This window comes from Ochotona curzoniae, unplaced genomic scaffold, assembly GCF_017591425.1.
Source record: "Ochotona curzoniae isolate NIBS_2020 unplaced genomic scaffold, NIBS_Ocur_1.0 scaffold_1852, whole genome shotgun sequence".
NCBI lineage: Eukaryota > Metazoa > Chordata > Mammalia > Lagomorpha > Ochotonidae > Ochotona > Ochotona curzoniae.
Genome location: NW_024467087.1, coordinates 32,184,538 through 32,206,147, shown reverse-complemented (window position 1 = coordinate 32,206,147; position 21,610 = coordinate 32,184,538). Strand labels below are relative to the sequence as shown.

Here is a 21,610-nt window from a genome sequence, read left to right as displayed (position 1 = left end):
TGACTCTCCCTTTCAAATAAAAATAAAATACATCTTTTAAAAACACCCCACACGTGTTTCTATAGTTAAATAATGGGAAATTGAATTACTGGATAAATTCAGAGTAAAAACTATAAAAGCTTTTCCTGTTCATTAAGATTGACTAAAGTAGTTAAGCTTCAAATGGAAACCCGAACAGTCTAAATTTCTCTAATCATCAAATATATTGGGGGTGATTGCTGAATTTCTATAATATGGAGATATTATAATAATATCTAAGCGGCCAGCACTGTAGGACAGCAGGTTAAACCAGCATCCCATGTAGGCTTTGGTTCCAGTCTTGGCTATTCCATTTCTGACCCAGCTCCCTGCTAATTTGCCCGGGAAAGCAGTGGAAGATGGCTCAAGCCAGTCCCTGCCATCCACATGGGAGAAGCTCCTGCCTTCTGGCTTTGACTGGAGCAGTGCTGGCCATTGCAGCTAACTGCAAAGTAAACAACAGATGGAAAATCCTCTCCCTAATTCTTCATTCTTCAGAGATAAATTTTCAAATAATTTCAAAGTGGGACTATGTTCCTTTTAACCCAATTTTCCTATATAAAATAAATAAATCTTAAGACTTAATAAAAACGTATTAGGAACCCATCAATTAGTTTAGAAGAGATTTCAAGTGCCAGGCTAAGCTTTTCTGTATATCTTACACTTCACTGAAGTTTCAGTAAATAGTGTAGATTACATGTAAGATATTTTAACTTGTTCTCTTTTGGTAGTGACAAAGTGACACTTCAGATGGAAACTTAGAATGGATAATTTCCGTTGGACAACTGCTCTTTAGATTTCTTTTGCCAGTTTCACATATCTTAACTATATGATCAGAAACACTTATCAGAGGAGATGGCAAATCTCTATCAATCACAGATTGTAAGGCTTTATTTAGGAACCATGTTGTCTTATAAATCTCTCATAAGAACAAGATAAGAAAGGAGAGATTTAACACTCAAAATGATAATCCCATAATAATAGCACCACCACGAAAAAAGACTTTGGTGTCATGAGCCAACTCTAATACAACACATACAGGATAATAAGGCCAATGAAAGCAATTTATAAACCCTTTGATTTGTGTTATCTCTCTTCAGGAAACATTCGAAGTGAATTCCTGGAAAGAAGACTAACCAAGTAGTTTCTAACTACTTGCCTGAAGACAAACTCAAATTGCAAGGGAGAGATTTCACAAACCATAATTTAGTGGACTTTTTCCTGTTACTTTTAAAAAAGATTTATTTGTTCTTAAGTCAGCGTTACAGTGAAAGAACAGACTAGAAGCAAGAGAGAGACAGATTCCATCCGTTAGTTCATTCCCCAAATAGCCAAGCTGGAGCCAAGAGTCAGAAGTTTCTGGGTCTTCCGCACAGGTAGCAGGAGCGCAAGTACATGGGCCATGTTCTGCAGCTTTCTTAGAAGCATTAGCAGAAAGCTGAATTGGAGGAGAAGCCCCTCGGACTCAAACTGGAGCTCATATGGGATGCCAGTTTGTTGGGCAGTGGTTTAAGCCCCTGTACCTTAATGCTAGCTCCCTTTCCTGTTATTTTTATTTACAAGACTAAAAGGCCGAAATCTGAACTAAAATTAGTGATGAATACTGCTATAATCAGATTCCAGGATAGCTGTCATTGCTTCTTACCTTCTACCATTATTGTCTGTGTGGAATCCTCTCCCATATTGAATAGGGCTGACCTGTATATATGCTGTAGTGTAATCTGTATGACCATAAAGTATAATTTCTATGGCTGCAGGTTTTTTTTTTTTTTTAAGGAATTGTTTCTGCCTTGGGCATCTGTGTCATTCATTCTGGAAGGAGTACAACAACTGTGTCTCAGGGTTACTCAAGAACCCAATGGAGAAGTTCCTTTTGTGAACAGCTGAGGCCTTTGCTGGTATCCACATGAGTTACTTAACATGCATGCAGATCCTCTATCCTTTGTCAAATCATCAAATACCTGTAACCCTAGTTTGTGATAGACCCTGACTGAACCACCAATCAAGTCACTCCCGAATTCCTGTGACATGAAAAGTGTGGGAAATTATGCATGCTTATTGTTGTTTTGAGACATAAATTCAAGCAGTGAGTAATTGATTAAGAATAGATAACTAATAAACAATAATAAATAAGTGACAGAACCCTCAATTCAAGCCGGTTTGACCCAAAAATTTGAGCTCCCAAAAGGCTGGAAGTCTCACAACGAAATTTTTAGCAGTTTTCATTGGTGTGCCAAAATACTTGCTAAAATAAGTGTGTGTCTTTTGTAAGAAGAGGAACATCAGTTCTTTGGATTGTTTGTTCCGTGGCATATTACATTTGTTAATATTTAAAGATTTATGCCTTTTTAAAAGATTTGTTTGAAAATCAAATCACAGACACCTGAGAGAAAGTGAGAGCGAGCGCTTACACCTGCTGGTTCATTCTCCACATGATTGCTACAGCCAGGGCTACCCAGGCCAAAGCCAGGAGCCAGGAACTCCGTCCTGGTCTACAAAGAGCAGAGGGCTGGATTAGAAGTGGAATAGCTGGGACTCAAACCTGCACCTCAACATGGGGTGCTGAGACTTCAAAAGTGACAACCTGCTGTGCCACAATGCCTACCTCACAAGTTAGGTCTTGTTCACAGAGATAAATGAATATTCAAGCTTGTTTTCCCAGTCTTCATTGAAAGTATTGCTAAAGAAATCTGCTTCTTATTTCAGGAGACATTTTTCTGTTACAATTTTATTTTAAAACTTTTATTTTGTAAGATACTAATATACATTATTCCCTTCTCCTACCCCTTTCCCTGAAAACATTTAGTGAGCAATTTTAATGTCCTTAAGAGGAAAAATTGTTTCTGAATGAGTTTCTCACTAGAACTGCAAATGATTTTAGAATCACTTTGAAGTTTTATCCCAAAATTGTGTCTAAATTGCTCATGTCATAATTATTTCCCTTCCTCAATTATCATTTCAACCCTGAGAAAATTACATTTTACTGTGAAAGGTTTAAACATTTCAGGCATAAGCAACAAATATTTGGATCCCTCATTCAGGTGACATGAGTCAACATGAGACTGCTAAAGAGCATTTTGGTTTGACTGCCGAACTAGACGTCATTGCAATTAAAAACTGAACTTTTCTTGTCTGATAGAATGTTCATTTATTTGAAGGCAGAACACCTGTAACTACCTTTTTTTTAGGAGTGTTATACTTACCTCACTTAAAGAATATCTAATTTTGAGGATCTGAATTTGCAAAATATAAAATAAGAGGTAAGTCTTTGTTTAATGAAAATATATGGCCGTAGTGGGCAGACTGATCTTCCTTCTGCAGCGCCAGCAACTTATATGGACATGGATTTGAGTCTCTGCTGTTCCTCTTCTGATCCATCTCCTTGATAATGGCCTGGGAAAGCAATAGAGAGTGGTTCAAGTCCTCGGGTCCCTGCATCCACATGGGAGACCAGGAAGAAGCTCCTGGTTCTTGGCTTCGGATCAGCTCATCTCTGGCCATTGCAGCCATTTGAGGAATGAAGCAGCAGATGGAAGATTTTTCCCTCTCTGTCTCTCCCTCTCTCTGAAAAATCTGCCTTTCAGAAAAAAAAATTTTTTAAATAAAACTATTATATGTAAGAAGTATTAAATAATATCATTTCTAGGGCTCTATTTACAAATATTTGTTACAGGTATTCTGCCTTCAAATAAATGAGCATTCAATCAGACAAGAAAAATTCCATTTTTAATTGAAATGACATTTAGTTTGGCACTCAAACCAAAATATTCTTTAAGCAGTCTCATGTTGACTCATGACACCTGGATGAGGGATCCAAATATTTGTTGCTTACACCTGAAATGTTTATATGTGTGTGTGCCTTCACGTGCATATATATTAGTTTCCTCATAGCTTGCTTCTTGAATGTCCAATGAAATAAACACATGCCTATATTTTGAGTTGTTTCCTTCATTTTAGAGAAGCCTTCGCACTTTACTTGAATCTTAAATTACATTTGTGTCCTTTGTTTAGAAAAAGCATATCTCATTAATTCCTACCAAAATATAATGAATATAATGAATATAAATTAGACAGAGAGTAACAGCTTTGTGCTGTGCTAAAATATATGGAATATAGAATTTACCATAACTGGCATTTAGCACTTTGCACCCATCACCAGTATCTACTTCCTACACATCAACTTGAAGAGGAATGCTCTACCCATTAAACAATCCCTTCTCCTTTTTGCCTTCCTCAATTTCGTAAGAACCATCAGTTTACTCTCTGTTTCCAGTGATTCACTATTTTAGACATTTTGCATAACTACAGTTCTGTACCATGTGTCTTTTGGTGTTTCACATCTTTCACTTAGCATGTTTCTGGGTTTCATTTATGTGCAGTAAGGTATTCCTTTTTGAATGAATAATTACTCCATTGTGTGGCTATGCTGTTTTTGTTTGTCTTGTATCAACAGATGCACACTTGGGTTGTTTGTACATTTGGATGTTGTGAATAGTATTTATATGAACAAAGCATTGCATACACAGTTTCGGTTGTATACCTGTTTCAATGCGTTTGTTTGGGTATATACCTAGGAGTGGGATTGCTGGGCCATGTGGTAATTGGGAGGTGGCATCTTACTAAATCAGTAAATAACCCTTTCTGAGAGGTGGGAGTTATATCGTTAGCTCTCTGTTAACATCTTTTTTTAGACTCCAAAATGTCTAAAACTGTGTTATAGGAGTTTATGGTAGGAGATACAGGATGGCATCGCTAACATATCTAAAATGACAACTAAACATTTTCACACAAATTATATACTTGATATAAAGCATTTGAAGGTCTCTAACTATAGCAGGCACACTGATATACACCAGACAACGGATGTTACAGACAAATAACTATGATGTTCCCACATGGTTTTGGAGTCAGATGAGCCTCAGCATAATTGCCTTTGGGCCACCCACTGAACTTCTCTGTTACAGTTTCTGCATCTATAAAATGAGGATAATAATCCCTGCTTCTCCAGATTGATATAAAGAAAAGACATAGCCTGACACATTGTTGACACTTAATAATTATTAGTTCTCCTTTCCTGATGTATTCTTATACTTCAAATCAACCTTTTTCCAAGGTAATGGTATTTTTCTTCTTATCTTATTTTTCAGGTTAAAATTAAACTACCAAATACAAACCCTTCTGAAATTAAACTCGATATCCAGGAAACGGTCCTTGATCTACGTACTCCTAATAAGTGAGTAAAACTTATAACTGTATTAGAATACTATTGATATTATAATGTATTAATGTTCTTTTTAAAAGTATACACACTCATATTCTACATCACCTCATAAAGAGTGTAGTAAAAAGACTTCAGATTAAGGGGCCGTTGTTATGGCATAGCAAGTGAAGCTGACATCTGCAATGGGGCATCCCTATGGAGGCTGGTTGCAGACATGGTTACTCCACTTCCACTTGAGCTCCCTGCTAATGCACCTGGAAAATTAGCAGAATATGGTACAAATGCTTGAATCCCAGCACCCACATGAGTGACTCAGAAAAACCTCCAGGCTTCTGGCTTTATCCTGGCACAGCCTCAGCCATTGTTGAGTAAACCAGCAGTGGTATCTCTCTCTCTCTGTATGTGTGTGTGTGTATGTATGTATGTATGTATGTATGTATTCATTTATATTTCTCCCCCCTCACTGTAACTTTGCTTTTCAAATAAATTTTAAAAATCATTTAATGATACAGCTAAACAAGCACAAATGTGTTCGGAAAGTTTTTCTGATTGAGACCTAGATTTTTCTCTGCTTTGCATCTGTACATTTGGAATGGGCTGATACCATCAAAGCACAATACTTGGCATTGAGATATAGTTTGTTACTATCTTTCATGAAAAATAGCTGGAGGAGAAAATTCTTTAAGTTGTATCATGTGTGGTTTTTTGGGGTACAATAATGGTCTAAGATAATAATATCATTATACTTTTGGGGTATTATGGAGCTTTGAATTTAATTTGATCATGTTCTTCTAAAAATTCAACAGGCAAAGTCTTGTCATCAATTCACAAAGCTAAATTTCCAACAGTTAATTTACTACTAGCTTTTCAGGTTGTGTGAATTGATTAAAAATAGCACAGATGGCAGGATAATTCAGTTAAACACTTTGATATTTCCTTAATACATTTCATATGTTCAAACATGTTTCTAAAGCATAACACATACAGTAAGTTTGCTATGGAATCTTTGTCTTGAAACAGAGATCAATCAGTCCTGTCTCAAAACTCTCTATAGAGGGAATTGGTGGAAGCTGATGTGTGTCTATAAAATATCTAAATATCTCACTGCTATGTTTACTTTTTCATCTTCATATACAACATGGAACACACATTGGTTGACTGCAGTAGTTTTTTATGTGTAATTCAAACATTTTAAGCTGGTTTGGGGAGTAAGAAGTTGCTGGCATATTTTCTTTCTATTATAATCAATACCTACAATTCTCTTTTGTGAAGAAAGTAAAAAAAGTAAATTTCTACTACAATAGACTCCTGTGTATAAACAACCCAAAGTGTATGTATAGCTTAATCTTAATTTTTGTGGTATATGTGTATAACCCCAAATGATACACAGGTAAATATTATCAAATATTTTTCATTATTTATATCATTTCAAAATGTATTATTATAAAACATTCCTGTGATATATAAAAATTATATATACCACTCCTATCATTTACTTCAAAGGTTCTAACTTTGACATTCTAGAACACTATGTTCATTCACTCCAAGAAAGCTTTAAGAGAAGAGATTTTGTTCATGCGTCTATAAGGCAAAACAACTAAATTTATTTTAACTGATGTGACCAATAATTTCAGTCAAAATAGTCATGAAGCATTGTACTCTTTCATTGTATTTTATTTGACACATTTACTCTTTCACACGTTTGCGAGGAAAATTGCTTAAATGAGCCATCAATCTTGCATGATATTTGAATGCTTGTTAAAAACACACACACATTTGCACACCATGGAGTTAATTTCTGTTTCCCAAGCAGTTCTCACTGTCTCCATCAATCTTTAGGCAGCTACTCTAGCTATGCTGTCATTCCAGATATCTATCAGAATCCACTAAATGAAAAATCTGACACAGAGGTATTTTTCCACATAGAACTTTGTTTGCACTAGGCCTCTTGTATACTGTACTTGTATATATTAAATGATATATACAATTTACAATATTATACATCATGTACTTACATATTAAATGCTCAGGGCAGAGAAGTGCTCTCTGTCAAGAAAAATCCATAAATATTGAAGACTTAAGACAAAATTAAGTTTTCTTTATTACTTTTTTTATCACTTATAACCATGTCATTGCCTAAAACTATTATTGTCAGCAATGTGTGTTATGTTTTAATTTATTGGCATTCACACTTTACTTTCTTTAGCTTCTGACTTTGGCATCCTACAACATTGTGTTTATCCATCCAAGAAAGATTTAAGAGGACATTGTATTCATGTAGCTATAAGGAAGAACAGGAGGTTTTATTTTAAATAAAGTGATTTGTAATTTAAGTCAAACCATAGTCAGATGCATTAGAATTATACATAAACACCAAATATTCATCATTGTACAACCAAAATAAATGAATACACTTATTGAATTCTTCATTTTTTTTTTCACTTGTTTGTAGATTCCCGCCATGCATGGCAAGGAATGTCTGGCCCTAATTGTGTCATGTTCACAAAATCATTTGGTCTGGCCTTCCCAAGACAACTGCAGACAGGAGTTAGAATTCAATTACATCTAAAGCAGGATAATTTATATGTTTTTTTTTTAAATTTGAAAGACGTATTTTTACACAGAGAAAACACAGAGAGAGTTCTTCCATTCTCTGGTTTACTCCCCCGAATAACTGCAGCGCCACAACTCATCTGATCTGAAGCCAGAAGCCAAGAGCTTCTTCTGGGTCTTCCATGTGGATACAGATATCCAAGGACTTGGAGCATCCTCTGCTGCTTTCCCAGGTCATAAGCAAGGAGTTGTATCAGGAGTGGAGCCGCCAGGTTATGAATGGGATGATACATTTGGGATGCTAGCGCTGCAGGTAGAGGAAGAGCATGCTATATCACTGTGCTGGCCCCTGGATTTGCATTTTTATCAATGCCTAAACTCTAGCTCATAAGAAGTAAATGTATTTGCCTTGGGTTTAAGTGTTTATCCCTATTTTATAGTACACATCAATGGAAATTATTCAAATGCCATTTTGTGATGACCTAAATATTTCATTTCCATTCATTTATTTGTTTACTGAACAAATGTTTATAAAATGTTCTGATAGACTCTAGGAGAACCATAAGATAAGGTATGGTGTTTTCCTACAATAATTTGCACATGGAAAAATATTTGTAAGACTTCTATCTTGTTGAAATGTAAATCTCAACACAGATATTAGGCAGCAAAATACACTACACAAAAATACTCCCTTCTAATAAAAGCCTTAATAAGCTGCACAATTCTGCTCAAAATTTTAGCTATACCACTCAAGACTAGACAGAAATGCGGGGATGGATGTGTCATTTCAATGGCCATTAGCTGTCTGTTTTGAATTTATTTCTCTCTGGACAGAGAAGTGCACATTGTCATTGGAGCTCCTTCGGCTGATTTATGGCTGTCTTTTAGAGCAATGAAGCTACCACATGAAGCTTTACTTTCCTTTTAAAGTAAATGTATTATCATTTATAGCATAAGGAGTAAAGCAGATCTAACTCGAACACAATCTATATTGTAAACAGCAATAAAGGGCAATCTCTGTCTTCCATACCTCTTTTTTTTTTTGACATGCGAGGTATTACAGGCTACATTAAAATACTTTGCCATTTGATTATTTAAGATGCAGAAAACTGTCTCTCTTTACCCATATAGGACGGAGCAAGAGTCACAGAAAATTTCGCCTTTCAGTTCAAGAAATATGTAATAAATACTTTTCATGAGTCCAGTCCTTGAAACTGTGGTCTTTGCAGATGTGTAAAGATAGAATTGCTTTTCAAGGGCTTTGCTTTCAAATACTTGCTCCCTATTCAAGTACCCGTGAAATATCTCTATAAATACCAGCTTCTTTCACTGTTTTGTATTTAAAAGTGCTTTTCTGTTCACCTTTCATAAAGACACTCAAGCCTTTCTCTAATGAGAATGTGGTCTAACAAGTGTTCCATGCATTTAATTTTCTTCAGATACCAGCATATTCTTTAGATATTCCATGCATAATTCAGTTTCGTACATCTATGACAGAATTATAGATGTCTCATCCAAGAAATGCATCTAAAGCATACAACTATCCAGTATCTGAGCCATATATATCAATATAAACCCAGCAATCTATCACAGGGAGCTTTTGTCAATGTGTAGTAGAAAGAATGAGAAGCAAGCCGAGAGAACACTTAGGTTTTTGTGATACTGAAGTCATCCCAGGCCTGAGTTTCAAAAGCTACACTTGTAGAGATTTAGCTCATAACTGTGTTATCACAAATGTTATAGAACCACTCCAGTTTCCAAATTTGTGTTAACTACATTCCAGCTTTACCTAAGTATAACTGGCAACAAATCTGCCCAGCAAACTTGAAGTTGCCTCTTTCTGTTTCTATGCCTATAAACATGAGGCTATGTTTAGACCATGCAAAATGAGGTCAATTCAGAAAAGAAAAAGATAGGGAATCAAAACAACCATTTGAATATTTAGGACCAAAAGCCTGGTATACTATTTGTGTTATTCAGACATATTTTTGTTCAGCATTTATACTGTCTAAATATTGGACATTTTTCGGCTTCTAATATTCTAGGGGTACATATTGCTTTCTATTGTCTTATGGAAGATGCTACATCACTCTAGGAAGTTAATTCTAGATTTTTATTTTATTTTATTTTAGGAAATTGTTATTAAACCTTCCCCATCCAGTGGAGTGCGACAGTGCCAGAGCATCCTATATCCAGGAAACTGAGACTCTTGAAGTTACAATAACTATGAAAAGAGAGTTGGATTTTCTTAATTTCTTCTGAGATTACATGAGTAAGGAGAAAAAACAGCAATATGGCTCTGATAACAACTATAAAACTTTGAAGAAGCTGTTGATTTGTATATTCTGTTTACTCTTACGACATATTTTGGATGGATCCAATATTTAATTCAAGTGATATCCTTCTTAGTTACATAATCATTTCTGTGACTCTGGAAATGTTACTTTCTTATACTGATAAGCTAGTCCACTGTTACAGTGATAGCTGAATAGAAGACTTCTATGCTAAGCAATTAGATTACTGCCTTTTCAATTTGCATAACTAAAAATGATCAGTGGTTGGTTTACTGATTTTAGTAGTCTGAAGAATCTAAGAAAAACTACACTATAATACAATCAGTTGTATAGCACTTGGTCATAATTATCAACCAAAAAATAGAATTGGTTACCTTTCCATTAATTTGATCCATACAATTTAGAGTATTCATAGTTTAGGCGTTCCTTACTTTTTCTGGAATGTATAAGTAAGAGAAGATTGTAAGTTGTTTGATGCCTCATACTAGCCGCATGTTTATTTGACTAAGAAATACGTTTGAACATGTAATATAGCATTTGGCTTTCTCAGTCATGTTTTCAGAGCCTGGATTCAGTAAGATTAAAAATATTTTCTTTTTGTACACTAGCAATTGTTAAGAATGCTTTTTGGGATATTGTGTATTTAGTCTATCTAAATCCTTGACATTTAAAAACAAAATAAAGAAAAGCATTATACATCTACAAATCCCATTCTAATTTCATATTTTTCTTATAATTGGATATATCTATTTTTATCAACTGTGACAGTGTTCCCTTGCCTCAACTATGCTATTTCAGAAGTTTATTTCAGATTTATGAATAAAATTTTGTTTTAATGCTTGTGTTACTTGACCTCACACATCATTGTAGAACTATGTGGTCATCTGGGAATAAATTCCAGAAAACATTTATAACCTCTACATAAATTACTAGGAAACAAATGTGCTTCATGGAAATATATGTTTTCCAAATGGAAAATGAAAAAATGTATTTTCCAGGGTTGCTTATGTATACAATTACAAAGCATCTGTTTTATGATTGGAGAAAATAGAAGGATAATACTGATATTTTGGAAAGGTGGCTATGTTAAAGCTGTGAACTCCTGTTGAGAATTTGACATTTAAAATCCACCATGACTTTTCTTCGGTGGGGATAGTAGTTGAGGAGGAGGTTCACTGGGGCAAAAAACAAAAACAAAACACAGCACAATTCACTGTATGTGCATGACTTCATAGTGTTACAGGATCAAAAGTGTCCTATTTTGCTTTCTTAGCATCTTTTTTGAAAGGCTATATATATATGTACATATATATATATGAATACATACTGGAGTGGAAACTCTGGAGTTTACAGTCTAAGTAATAGGCAATATCTTTCTTTGAAGAACAACAGTTAGCATATGTCTTTTTCCTATGTACTGGCCCCAATTACAAAGACCATTATTATTCAAGCTGACTGGATGTGTACAAATTGTACCTGGAAGAAACGATAGAGCATAATCAGGCCAACTGGCATTGGTCTTTGGTTAGATGGTGCTCTATCAATTATATAAAGTAACAGAGTTTCAAGAATGATGAAATATGACCCAGTAGTTTTTACTCATCTAGAAGTCATCCTACTTCCCTGTCCTTGGCCTCAGAAATAACAACTTCAGTGATTATACTGTCTTGTTTTTAAGATAATGCACAAGACTTCCTTCCTTTAATGAAGAATAGCTCACTAAGCCAACTGCACAGAAGATAACGCAAAAGAAAATTTATTGTGTCAGCATTCTTCAGTGATTCTTAGCAATTACTAGAACGGAAAACTAAAGAGGCAAATGTGGCATAACACAACTCATAGATTGCTTTTCTTTGATGAAATTTCCTATTTCCGTTTTGTTCCATAATCTCCAGTAACTTTTGTGGAATTTCAAGAACTCATTCACTTATCCTTCATTTATTCATTCTTCCGATAAGACATCCAGGGAGTACTTGCCATGTGTTTTGGCATTGAATTAAATACTGGAGATACAGCAATGAGACAATTTAATGTGGTTCCTACCCTCACTGAACAATGGAGACAAATAACAAGTAAGTTTATACATATCTATTTTAAAAAATTGATTCATTTATATAAGGTGAACAGATTTCATGTATTTCACAACACAGGTTTAGGAGTACAATGATATTTCCCACCCTTCTCTCCTGTCCACATGTTCCCTTTCAACTTCCTTCTCTCGTTTCTTTTTTCTTTTCTTTCTTTTTTTTTTTTGTTGTTGCATAGTTTTTACATGAGATACTTCCAGTTCACTTCACCATCAGAGGCTTAACACTCCATTAGGTAAAGTATTCAACAAATAGCAAGTAGAAAAAGCTGTTCTTCAAGAGTACAATAGCTGTAAACAATCAAATCCCCAAATGTCAATTTCACTCATATACATTACATTTTTTTGTTGTTGTTCTCTGTGTATTAGTTGCCACAGATTAGGAAACATCTATTTTCAACTTATTGTGATGAAGAAAAAAAAAAATAGAGTGCTTTAACTACACCTATCAGACAAACCAATCAGCCTGGGAAGGAAGAAAGGCTTACCTAAGGCTATACAATGAATACTCTAAGGCATAGATACAGAGAGGGAGAGTAGTGAGATTTGGAGGTGCAAGTCAGTAACAGATGTGAAGACCAGGGATGGAAGGAAGTTTAAAAGACGGCGGTGTGATTAAAGTGAATGTAGGGAGTGTGACTGGAGGTAAGGTTGTTATATAGGTGCAAACAGTGTCATGTAGAATCTTCCAGAAGAAGTTAAGGATTTCAATTTTGTTCTAAGTGCTTGGGGAAAGAGAGTATGTTAGGTGGAAGGATGGAAAAGAAGAAAGCAACCACCAGGCAATTTACATGATTTCATAAAAAAATTTGTTGTTGATTTTTTTCTGATCAGAAAGAAAATACGCAAGGACGTATTATAAACAGGAAACTTTAACAATATAAAAAAGCTCTTTAAAAATAGAACTAAAAATCCTCTGTAAGCCAGTGAACCACTAATAACCACTCATAACTTTTGGTGTTGCTTTCCAGCCTCCCCCCTGCAATGCATAACAGAGATATTATTGTTCCCAAATGAGGTAATATTACCCAAATGGGTTCTATAATTTACTTATAATTCCTGTTTTCTTTAATTTTTTTAAATTGCATTTCTGTGGAAGAATGTGACAAACAATCTATACATATTTTAATATAATGATTCATTCTATAATTATTTGTTATAGAATTATACATATATACATATATATACATACACATATAAACTTCTTAAAAAATGTGCTATTCAAATCTACATTTTTGTTTATTTTTGGTCTGCTTCATACATCCATACAAAGAAGTATACTTCCCCACCCTCTCTGGCAATGACCATCAGGATCGCTTCAGAAACCCCTCAAAAACAAACAAACAAAATTCTAGACTAAATAGAGAACAACAAGGAAAGCTTGGAATCAGACAGGAAACGGTCAGTGTGGATTCACTTATACCTTACGGGGTGGGATACAAAGATTGGTTACTCCTCACTAGGGTATTGAGGATTTCTCTGCACACCCCTCCTAAAACTGTTCTGCACCTAAACTGTTGATATATGTCTTGTTAGAGTTATAAGCCAGTTTGAACCACCCTAAAAACTGCCAGGTTCAGCAAAATTATGCTTCAACGCTATAAAATGCCAAATATTATAATGAAAATAGACACGAGACAGCTGAATAGTAATCTATAGCCATTTTAAGGTATATAGAACCCGGTTGTGTATAAAGTTGAAATGTCAACGAAGGAGTCACAGGATGTGGTAAAGAACTTGCATTTTTTTTTAACATGTTGGTTACTCAATACTATGTCAATTAATTCCATAACGTTATAAATTGTTGCTGATGTTATGTCGGGGCTTTTAATTGATAGGGATGATACTCTGCCGGCTCTACCTTCAGACCAGAGATGGTGTCCCCAACAAGCCGTTGAATGTGTCTGGACAATAAGATGCTGGACTCTATGCTTGGTATATGCTTGCAATGAAAGAATCTCATGTGAACGTGAACTGTGGTAATGCAACAAGGTGGAGGAATCCACCATGGGAGGAAGGGTTTGAGGAGGGGTGGGGGGAATTCCAGTACCTATAAAACTGTGTCACATAGTGCAATGTAATTTAAAAAAAAGAAGTATATTGGTATTCGTCACCCACTACAGATTTGATCAGTTCCTCCTATAATTCCATTCATTTTTACTTTACATATTTTGAGGTATTTTTAGATGCAGATTTTGAATTAATATATCTTCCTTTTATGAATACATCATGATGCTCTTTATACCCAACAATATTTTCTATTTTAACCTATGTTTTGCTTAACATTGACAGAACTGCATCACTTAAGTCTGCATTTTCCTAACATATCTTTTTCTACCACTTTCCATGGTTTCTGTGTTTTACAGAAGATTCATTACAAACAGCTTGTAACTGAATTTTGGATTTTTAAATTCCATCAAGTTTCTATTTTTAAACATACAAGTAACAGTTTTACTTATTTTGATCAATGATATACTTTACTTACATGACCTCACAAGATTTCTCTTAGCTTGCATTTTCTATACTATTTCTTCCTTTTTGCCTTATTTCCCCCACTGGTCAATTATTTAAATACTTTTTCTTTATTCCAGTGGTTTGGAAGTTACATATGTATTATTTTAACTCAAATATCCAGTTTCTGGTAATTCTGCCTTCACTTAAGATCTCAGTTTTAACTCAACAATGATTCTCCCACTTTGTTTTTATATATCAAAATATTAACGCTTTTATTGATTTCTACACTCAATGTTTAGATTTATCCACATGTTCATCAGTCTCTTGGCTCATCATTTTTTTTTTCAGCTTTAGGGCTCTCTTTCTGAAGCACATGCTATCATATTTCCCACTGCAAGGGTTTGTGTCTTGATTTGTTTCTAAAAGTCTTTTAATTGCCCTTACTCTTGAATTATGATTTAACTGGATATAGAAATCTAGGTTGGTGTGAGCATTTACAGTGGCACTTAAGATGGCAGTCAGGATGCCCAAATCTCATATCAAAGTTTCTGGGTTTGAGTTCCAACTCATTCCCAGTTCTGTCTTCCTGCTAATGTGTGCCCTTAGTCACAGAATGTGACTTAGTACCTGAGTCCTTGCCACTACAGAGCAGAACCCAAAGGGAATTCCTGGCTCCTGTTGTGGGCTTTCAGGAAATGAGTAAGCCAGTGCATGAGATTCTTAAGATTCTCTTTCTCTCTCTTTATCCCTCTCCCTTTACAATAAATTGTGAATATTTTTAAAAAGAGATCTAGGTTGATAGTTATTTCTCATCAGAACTTTGAAAATATTCTTTATCTTTTGGCCTGGACTTTTGTAGTTTAAGAGTTTATTTTCTATCGCTTTTATGGCAATATGTCTTTTTTCACTCCAGAACTTTTAAAGACTTTCTCTGTTATGAGATATTTTTAAGGTTTGTTTTCTTTATTTGAAAGGAAGATTTACAGAGAGACAGAGATCTTCTATCTGCTGATTCACTCCTCAAATGGCTGCAATATCCAGGGTCAGGACATGCCAAAGCAAGGAACTAAAACTCCATCTGGGTCTCTCCACATGGTGGCAGAGTCCTGGTACTCAATCAGACAATCATCTGCTGCCTTCCCAGGCACATTAATAAAGAATTGGAGCAGATATGACTTGAACCGGCACACTGGTATGGGACAGAGGCATTGTAGGGGTAGCACTTAAGCAATTTGCTACAGCATTGGCATAGGATGTTCTGCAATTTGACTGTGGTATGTTTAGATTTAGATTTATTTTGCTTGCTTGACACTTATGCTTCTTAAGTCTTTCATCAATCTTTGAAAGTTCTAAACCCCTTTCTCCTTGAATATTGCCTCACTCCCATTTTCTGATTTTTTTTTCTTTTGGAATGGAAACTTTAGTTTTCTCTCCAATTCTGACATCTTGAAGTTTTCTCTTTTTAAAAATAGTCCCTTTCTTTTATTTTCACTTTGGGACTATCTCCCCACTCCTTACTTCAATGAAAGTGTGAGACAGTACAAAATGTTCCCATGAACTGCACACTCAGCTTTCCCTATTGTTACCATCTCATATTAGTATGATATATTAGTTTCAATTAATTAACTACATCCAATTTTGCCCATTTTTTAAACCAAACTTCCTCTATGCCTCCCAATCCCTAGCAATCAATATTCGGGGTTCATACTAAGGTGTTTGTTGTTGTTGTTGTTCTTGCTTTTGCTTTTGCTTTTAGATAGCATATAAGAGGAAGAACATGCAGTATTATTCTCTGTGGGGCTTATGCTACTTAACATGATATCCTCCGATTGCATCACATTTGCTGGAAATGAAAGGATTTCATTCTATATATGGACAAATAGTATCCTGTTGTGTGTGTGTGTGTGACTTTTTTGTTCTGTTTGTTCGTTTGTTTGAGAATTTAATTATTTTTGTTGCAAAGGCAGATATACAGAGAGGAGGAGAGGCAGAGGAAGATTTTCCATCTTCAGGTTCACTGCCCAAGTGGCCACACTGGCTAGAGTTCACTCGATTCGAAGCCAGGAGCCAGGAGCTTCTTCCGGGTTTCCCATGTGGCTGCAGGGTCCCAAGGCTTTGAGCCATCCTCTATTAGTTTCCCAGACCACAAGCAGAGAACTGGATGGGATGCGAGGCCACTGGGATAGTAACTGATGCCCATATAGGATCCCAGCACGTGTTAGGTGAGGACTTTAGCCACTAAGCTACCATGCCAGGCCCCACTTCCAAGTTTTTAAAGAAATTTCCTTACTGTTTTCCACAGTGGCTGCACTAATTTCTGTTTCCACCAAAACTGTGTAACAGTTCTTTCATCATAGCCTCAGCAGCATTTTTTACTTTGTTGCTAGTTGACCAGAACCATTCTGACAGGGGTGTGATGACTTTTCCTTTGCTTCTTGGAACTTAGTTAAACAGTAAAAAAATGTGTGTATTATCTTTCACTTATAGACACCGGTTTCAAAAAGTTTTTCTGATAATTTACTTAGCCATATTGCTTCAAAAGCGTCAGCCAGATTCCTTAGCAATATATTTACTTAAATTTTTTTTTAATTTACTTGAAAGCCAGAGTTACAGAGAGAGAGAGAGAGATTGTGTTTGCTAGTTCACTGCCCAAATGCCACAATGGCAAGAGCTAAGCCAGTACAAAACCATGAGCCAGGAGTTTCCTTTGGATTCCAAGATGGGTATAGGGGCCCAACGCTTTGGGTCATCCTTTGCTGCTTTGCCGGGCCATCCAGCAGAGAGCTGAATTGTAAATAAAGCAGCCAGGAATTGAACCAGTGCCCATAAGTGATATTGATGTTGCAGGTCAAGGATCAGCCCACTATGCCACCACCACACTGACCTCTAGCAATGTATTTGTAATCTCTTCCCATGTTAATAAATATTTTTTCAGCCTGATTATTGTAGATTAAATTTCCTAGAAAACAGACTCTAAGTTAGGCAAAATGTTTATTAGGGAGTGCTCTTTTAATCAGTCCCTGTGGGAGGAAGAAAATGAATCAAGACTTAACAAAGAATGGTTGGGCTCTAATTTGGAATAATGTCAACAGTTGTCCACAGTTGGAACAAAGGAGCTGAGCCTTTACATCTGCTTTGACTGGTCATCCAGTACAAGCTAAACCTTTGGCTCAGTTGCTCTGATCATCTGAGGGAATTTCCCAGAGAAGATTGACAGTAGAGAGCTGTATGCCAGCAGCCTGATCAGTAGTTGAGAAAGTAAGTCCTTCTATCTTGAAGTAGGATCAGGATGTCATAGACTTGTGTCCATTGCAATGATTTCTAAAAGTTTCATATGTATTGTTGATTTTTCTATTACAACATTTAGCTTTTATTATTATTCGTGAAAGTCCCTTATCTGTTAGGAATACACAATGTATCTGAAACACAAATATTTCCCCTATATAACAGCAATAAACAGCATTTTCATTGTTTTATGATATTTTTAAGAGAAGGGCTTTATGTTTATTTAGTATATTTTTAGATTATTTCAGTTATTTTTATTCTAGTGGTTTTAGAGTTTCATCTTTTAGTTGTATCCATCTGGAATTTATTTTGGAATACTTAACTTTTAGGTTTCCTAATTCTAGACTTGACCGCTATAAAATATGTTTAAAACATCCACTGTCACACTCTGCCTTCTCCCATTTAATTTTGCCATGAAGTCATCCATAAATTTTGCTGCTAGAAGAGCAGGCGATGATTTGTAATTTATGATTTGTAATATATTATAAAGCAACAGAATTTGAGTGCAATGCATTTTTAGTCAACTCTTCTGACAAGATAATTTTAAATGTTTCTATTTGACTTTAAAATATATTCACTATATTCACATATGAATGGGTCTTACATTAAATCTATACCAGTCCAGATTTCAGAAGCCTCATTATGTACATCCAACTGGCAAAGTGCTAGAAAGCAACCTGCATTCCTCATTCTACCAATCTGTTTCAATGTTTTATTTGTTTCTTATTCTGTGCATAAAAGGATAGTATCACCTTTCAACCTAAGCAATGTTTTAATCTAAATACACTGAACACTCACATCCTTGGGAGGAGATGTTGAATGGCTGGTTAGTGAGGGTGAAACATAATAATTTTTATTTAGAGCTGTCTCTAGATAACTCATGGTACAGGGAAAGGCAAGGCCAAGGTTAATGTGAAACTTTGTGCAAATAAGACAAGCCCTTCCCTTAATGAGAAAAAGGAAAGGATCTTCCACCAGCAAATGACAGAAAGCATCCTCCCCCTCCACCGCCTCAGGGAGATGAATTAGAAAGAGGCATTCAGCAGTGCTATGCTGAATTTTGGCTCTAGCTTGCTTCCCCTGGCTCAGATGCTTTTGGCCCTGTACAACTTCAGGCAGTCCTTCTCTGCAGCCTCCTTTTAAAAAATCCCTTTTTCAGTTCTTGATGCATTACAGACTTTAAAGGTCACTTAAGGAATCTGAATAAAGCCTGTAATTTAGTTAATAGTATTGTATCAACGTCAATTTCTCAGTTTTGATGACTGTGCTATAATTATGCAAGATATCAACCTTAGAGGAAGCTGAGGGAAGGGAATGTGAAAGTGTACCACTGAAGTTTTTGCCACATCTTGTGAACCTAATATTGTTTCAAAATACAAAACTTGCTTAAAACTGTCAGTAGAGGAGAAAACCAACTACAGGGTTTTGATCTTCAGGACCACTGTTACATTGCAGGTGTGACTCTCCCTACCATCATTACCTGTGGCTTATGTTTCCAATTTTGTCTTGTAGATTGCACCTAGAAAGCAATCTATTTTATTTACCAGATTCAGCCTCTTTAATATTGATAGGCACAGAATGGATGACCATATATTCTCATTTATACTTGTGTGTACAATCTGAGGTTGGCTCCAAAGAAGTAGATAATATAATAATGGTTCTCAGAGCTTGAGAAGGGTATGGGGTGGGAGAATGGATAGACAGAGGGAAGTTACTGATTACAGCAGTATGGCTGGATTGGAGGAATAACTTCTAATATTCTGTGCCCCCACAGGATAATAATGATTGACACAGTTAGTTGCATATTTCAAAATAACTAGCAGAAAAAATTTTAATGGTCCCAATACAAAGAAATATTCTATGTCTGAGGTAGTAATATGCCAAAAACCCATGTGTGTATTGAGATGCTATCATATAACCCATGAATACACGCAATTACTATGCGTCAACTAAACATACTTAAAAATAGATGTTAGCATGTACAAAAAAGAAGAGAGATCCTAACTGTTTGCTTGCTCTGATTTGCCATGTGATACCCTCTGCCATGTTTGTACTATTCCAAGTCCCTAGCATTTTCATAATTTCAAGATCAAGTCCTTTAACAATATTTTCGTAAATATTTTAATATTTTTGATGCTATTGTAAACTGTAGTGTTTTCTTAATTCATTTTCAAATTATTCACTACTAGTGTACAGAAATACAAATTACTGTTGTTTTATTGATCTTTCCTTTAACTTTGTTGAATTTGCTTGTTAGCACTAAGGATATTCCTTGTGTTTTTTCTGTATACAAGATGATCTCATCTGTGAATAATAGTGTTCTTTTCCTGTCTGGATGTCTTTTATTTCTTGTTCTTGCTAGAGCATTGTCCTGGCTAGTGCGTTTATAAAATACTGAATAAACTGGTAAGAGTAGACATCCTTGTTCTGTTTCTCATGCTAATTTTGTTTTTTTTATGGATGCCTTTTATTAGAGTACAGAAATCCCCATTTTCCTAATTTGCCAAGCATTTTTTTATGACTGGAGTAAAATTTCTGTGGAGTGAATTTCTGTGCATCTGTTGATGCTATTAGATTGATTGGTATTCACATATTGAACCGACCTTCTAGTCCAGGGATAAATCCCTGCTGCTCATGATATACAATGGTTCATATAGGTCCCTGTATTTAGTTTGCTAGCATTGCATTGAGGGTGTTTGCAACTCTAATGGAATGGCATATCAATCCATAGATTTCATCTTCTTCTGGAGACATTTTTCTTATCTTGGTGCAGAATAATTCTGGGCTTGTAGCTTTTAAGGAGCTCCAACTGCGTTTGGCTCCCTCCAGGTTTCCAGGTGGCTTATTTTCAACATGATTGTGGTCCATTGGTTTTCAAAACCACCATGAAACTGGGGAGGAAGAAGGAATAGGAATAGGGTGTATTAATATGCCACACATGTTGTTGATTTTACTCAAACTCAGCCATTTTTCTCAAGTGCTCCCTGGGTTTTTGCAAGCTTTTCGTTAACTTCCAGAGATCTGAAAAAGTTAATTTTGAAAAAGCTTTTGCTAGTTTTCTTAGCACTTTATCATTTTGCTAATGTCCTATAGTACATAATTTAACACAAGTATTTATTGTTTTACATGTATGTATTCATTATGTGTGTTACTTAAGTTTTCCCGCTTCAACCATAAAGTTTTGGACTGTACACCTCTATGTACCACCCCGTCGTGTCTGTCAACTTTATTGAAATTGAGTTTGAGTTCATTGTTTATATTTCTTGGTATTGTAAATTAAAATGTATGGGCCCAGCACAGTGGCCTAGCAGCTAAAGTCCTCTCCTTGAATGCGCCAGGATCCCATATGGGCTCTGGTTCTAATCCTGGCAGCTCCATTTCCCATTCAGCTCCCTGCTTGTGGCCTGGGAAAGCAGTTGAGGAACGACCAAGGTCTTGGGACCCTGCACCCATGTGAGAGACTTAGAAGAGGCTCCTGGCTCCTGGCTTCGGATTGGCTCAAGTCCAGCCATTGCGCTCACCTGGGGAGTGAATCATCATACAGAAGATCTTCCTCTCTGTCTCTCCTCTCCTCTGTATATCTGACTTTGCAAATAAATAAATAACTTTTTTAAAAAGTAAAGTGTAAATCAGTCTTCGGATAGTCTTTACTCCGCAAAAGTTTAAACATATACTTGTCATATGATCCAGCATTGCCAC

General features: G+C 35.7%; 1 protein-coding gene across 1 annotated transcript in view; it reads left to right on the top strand.

The window, feature by feature from the left end:
* Positions 1 to 10,054, top strand: part of DNAAF6 (dynein axonemal assembly factor 6) — a 36,183-nt gene extending 26,129 nt beyond the window's left edge. The window contains exons 5-6 of the mRNA XM_041000083.1: positions 5,166 to 5,251; positions 9,925 to 10,054. Of these exons, the coding sequence (XP_040856017.1) occupies positions 5,166 to 5,251; positions 9,925 to 10,054 (216 nt within the window). The remainder of the gene's footprint in view (positions 1 to 5,165; positions 5,252 to 9,924) is intronic.
* The last annotated feature ends 11,556 nt before the right edge of the window (positions 10,055 to 21,610 follow it).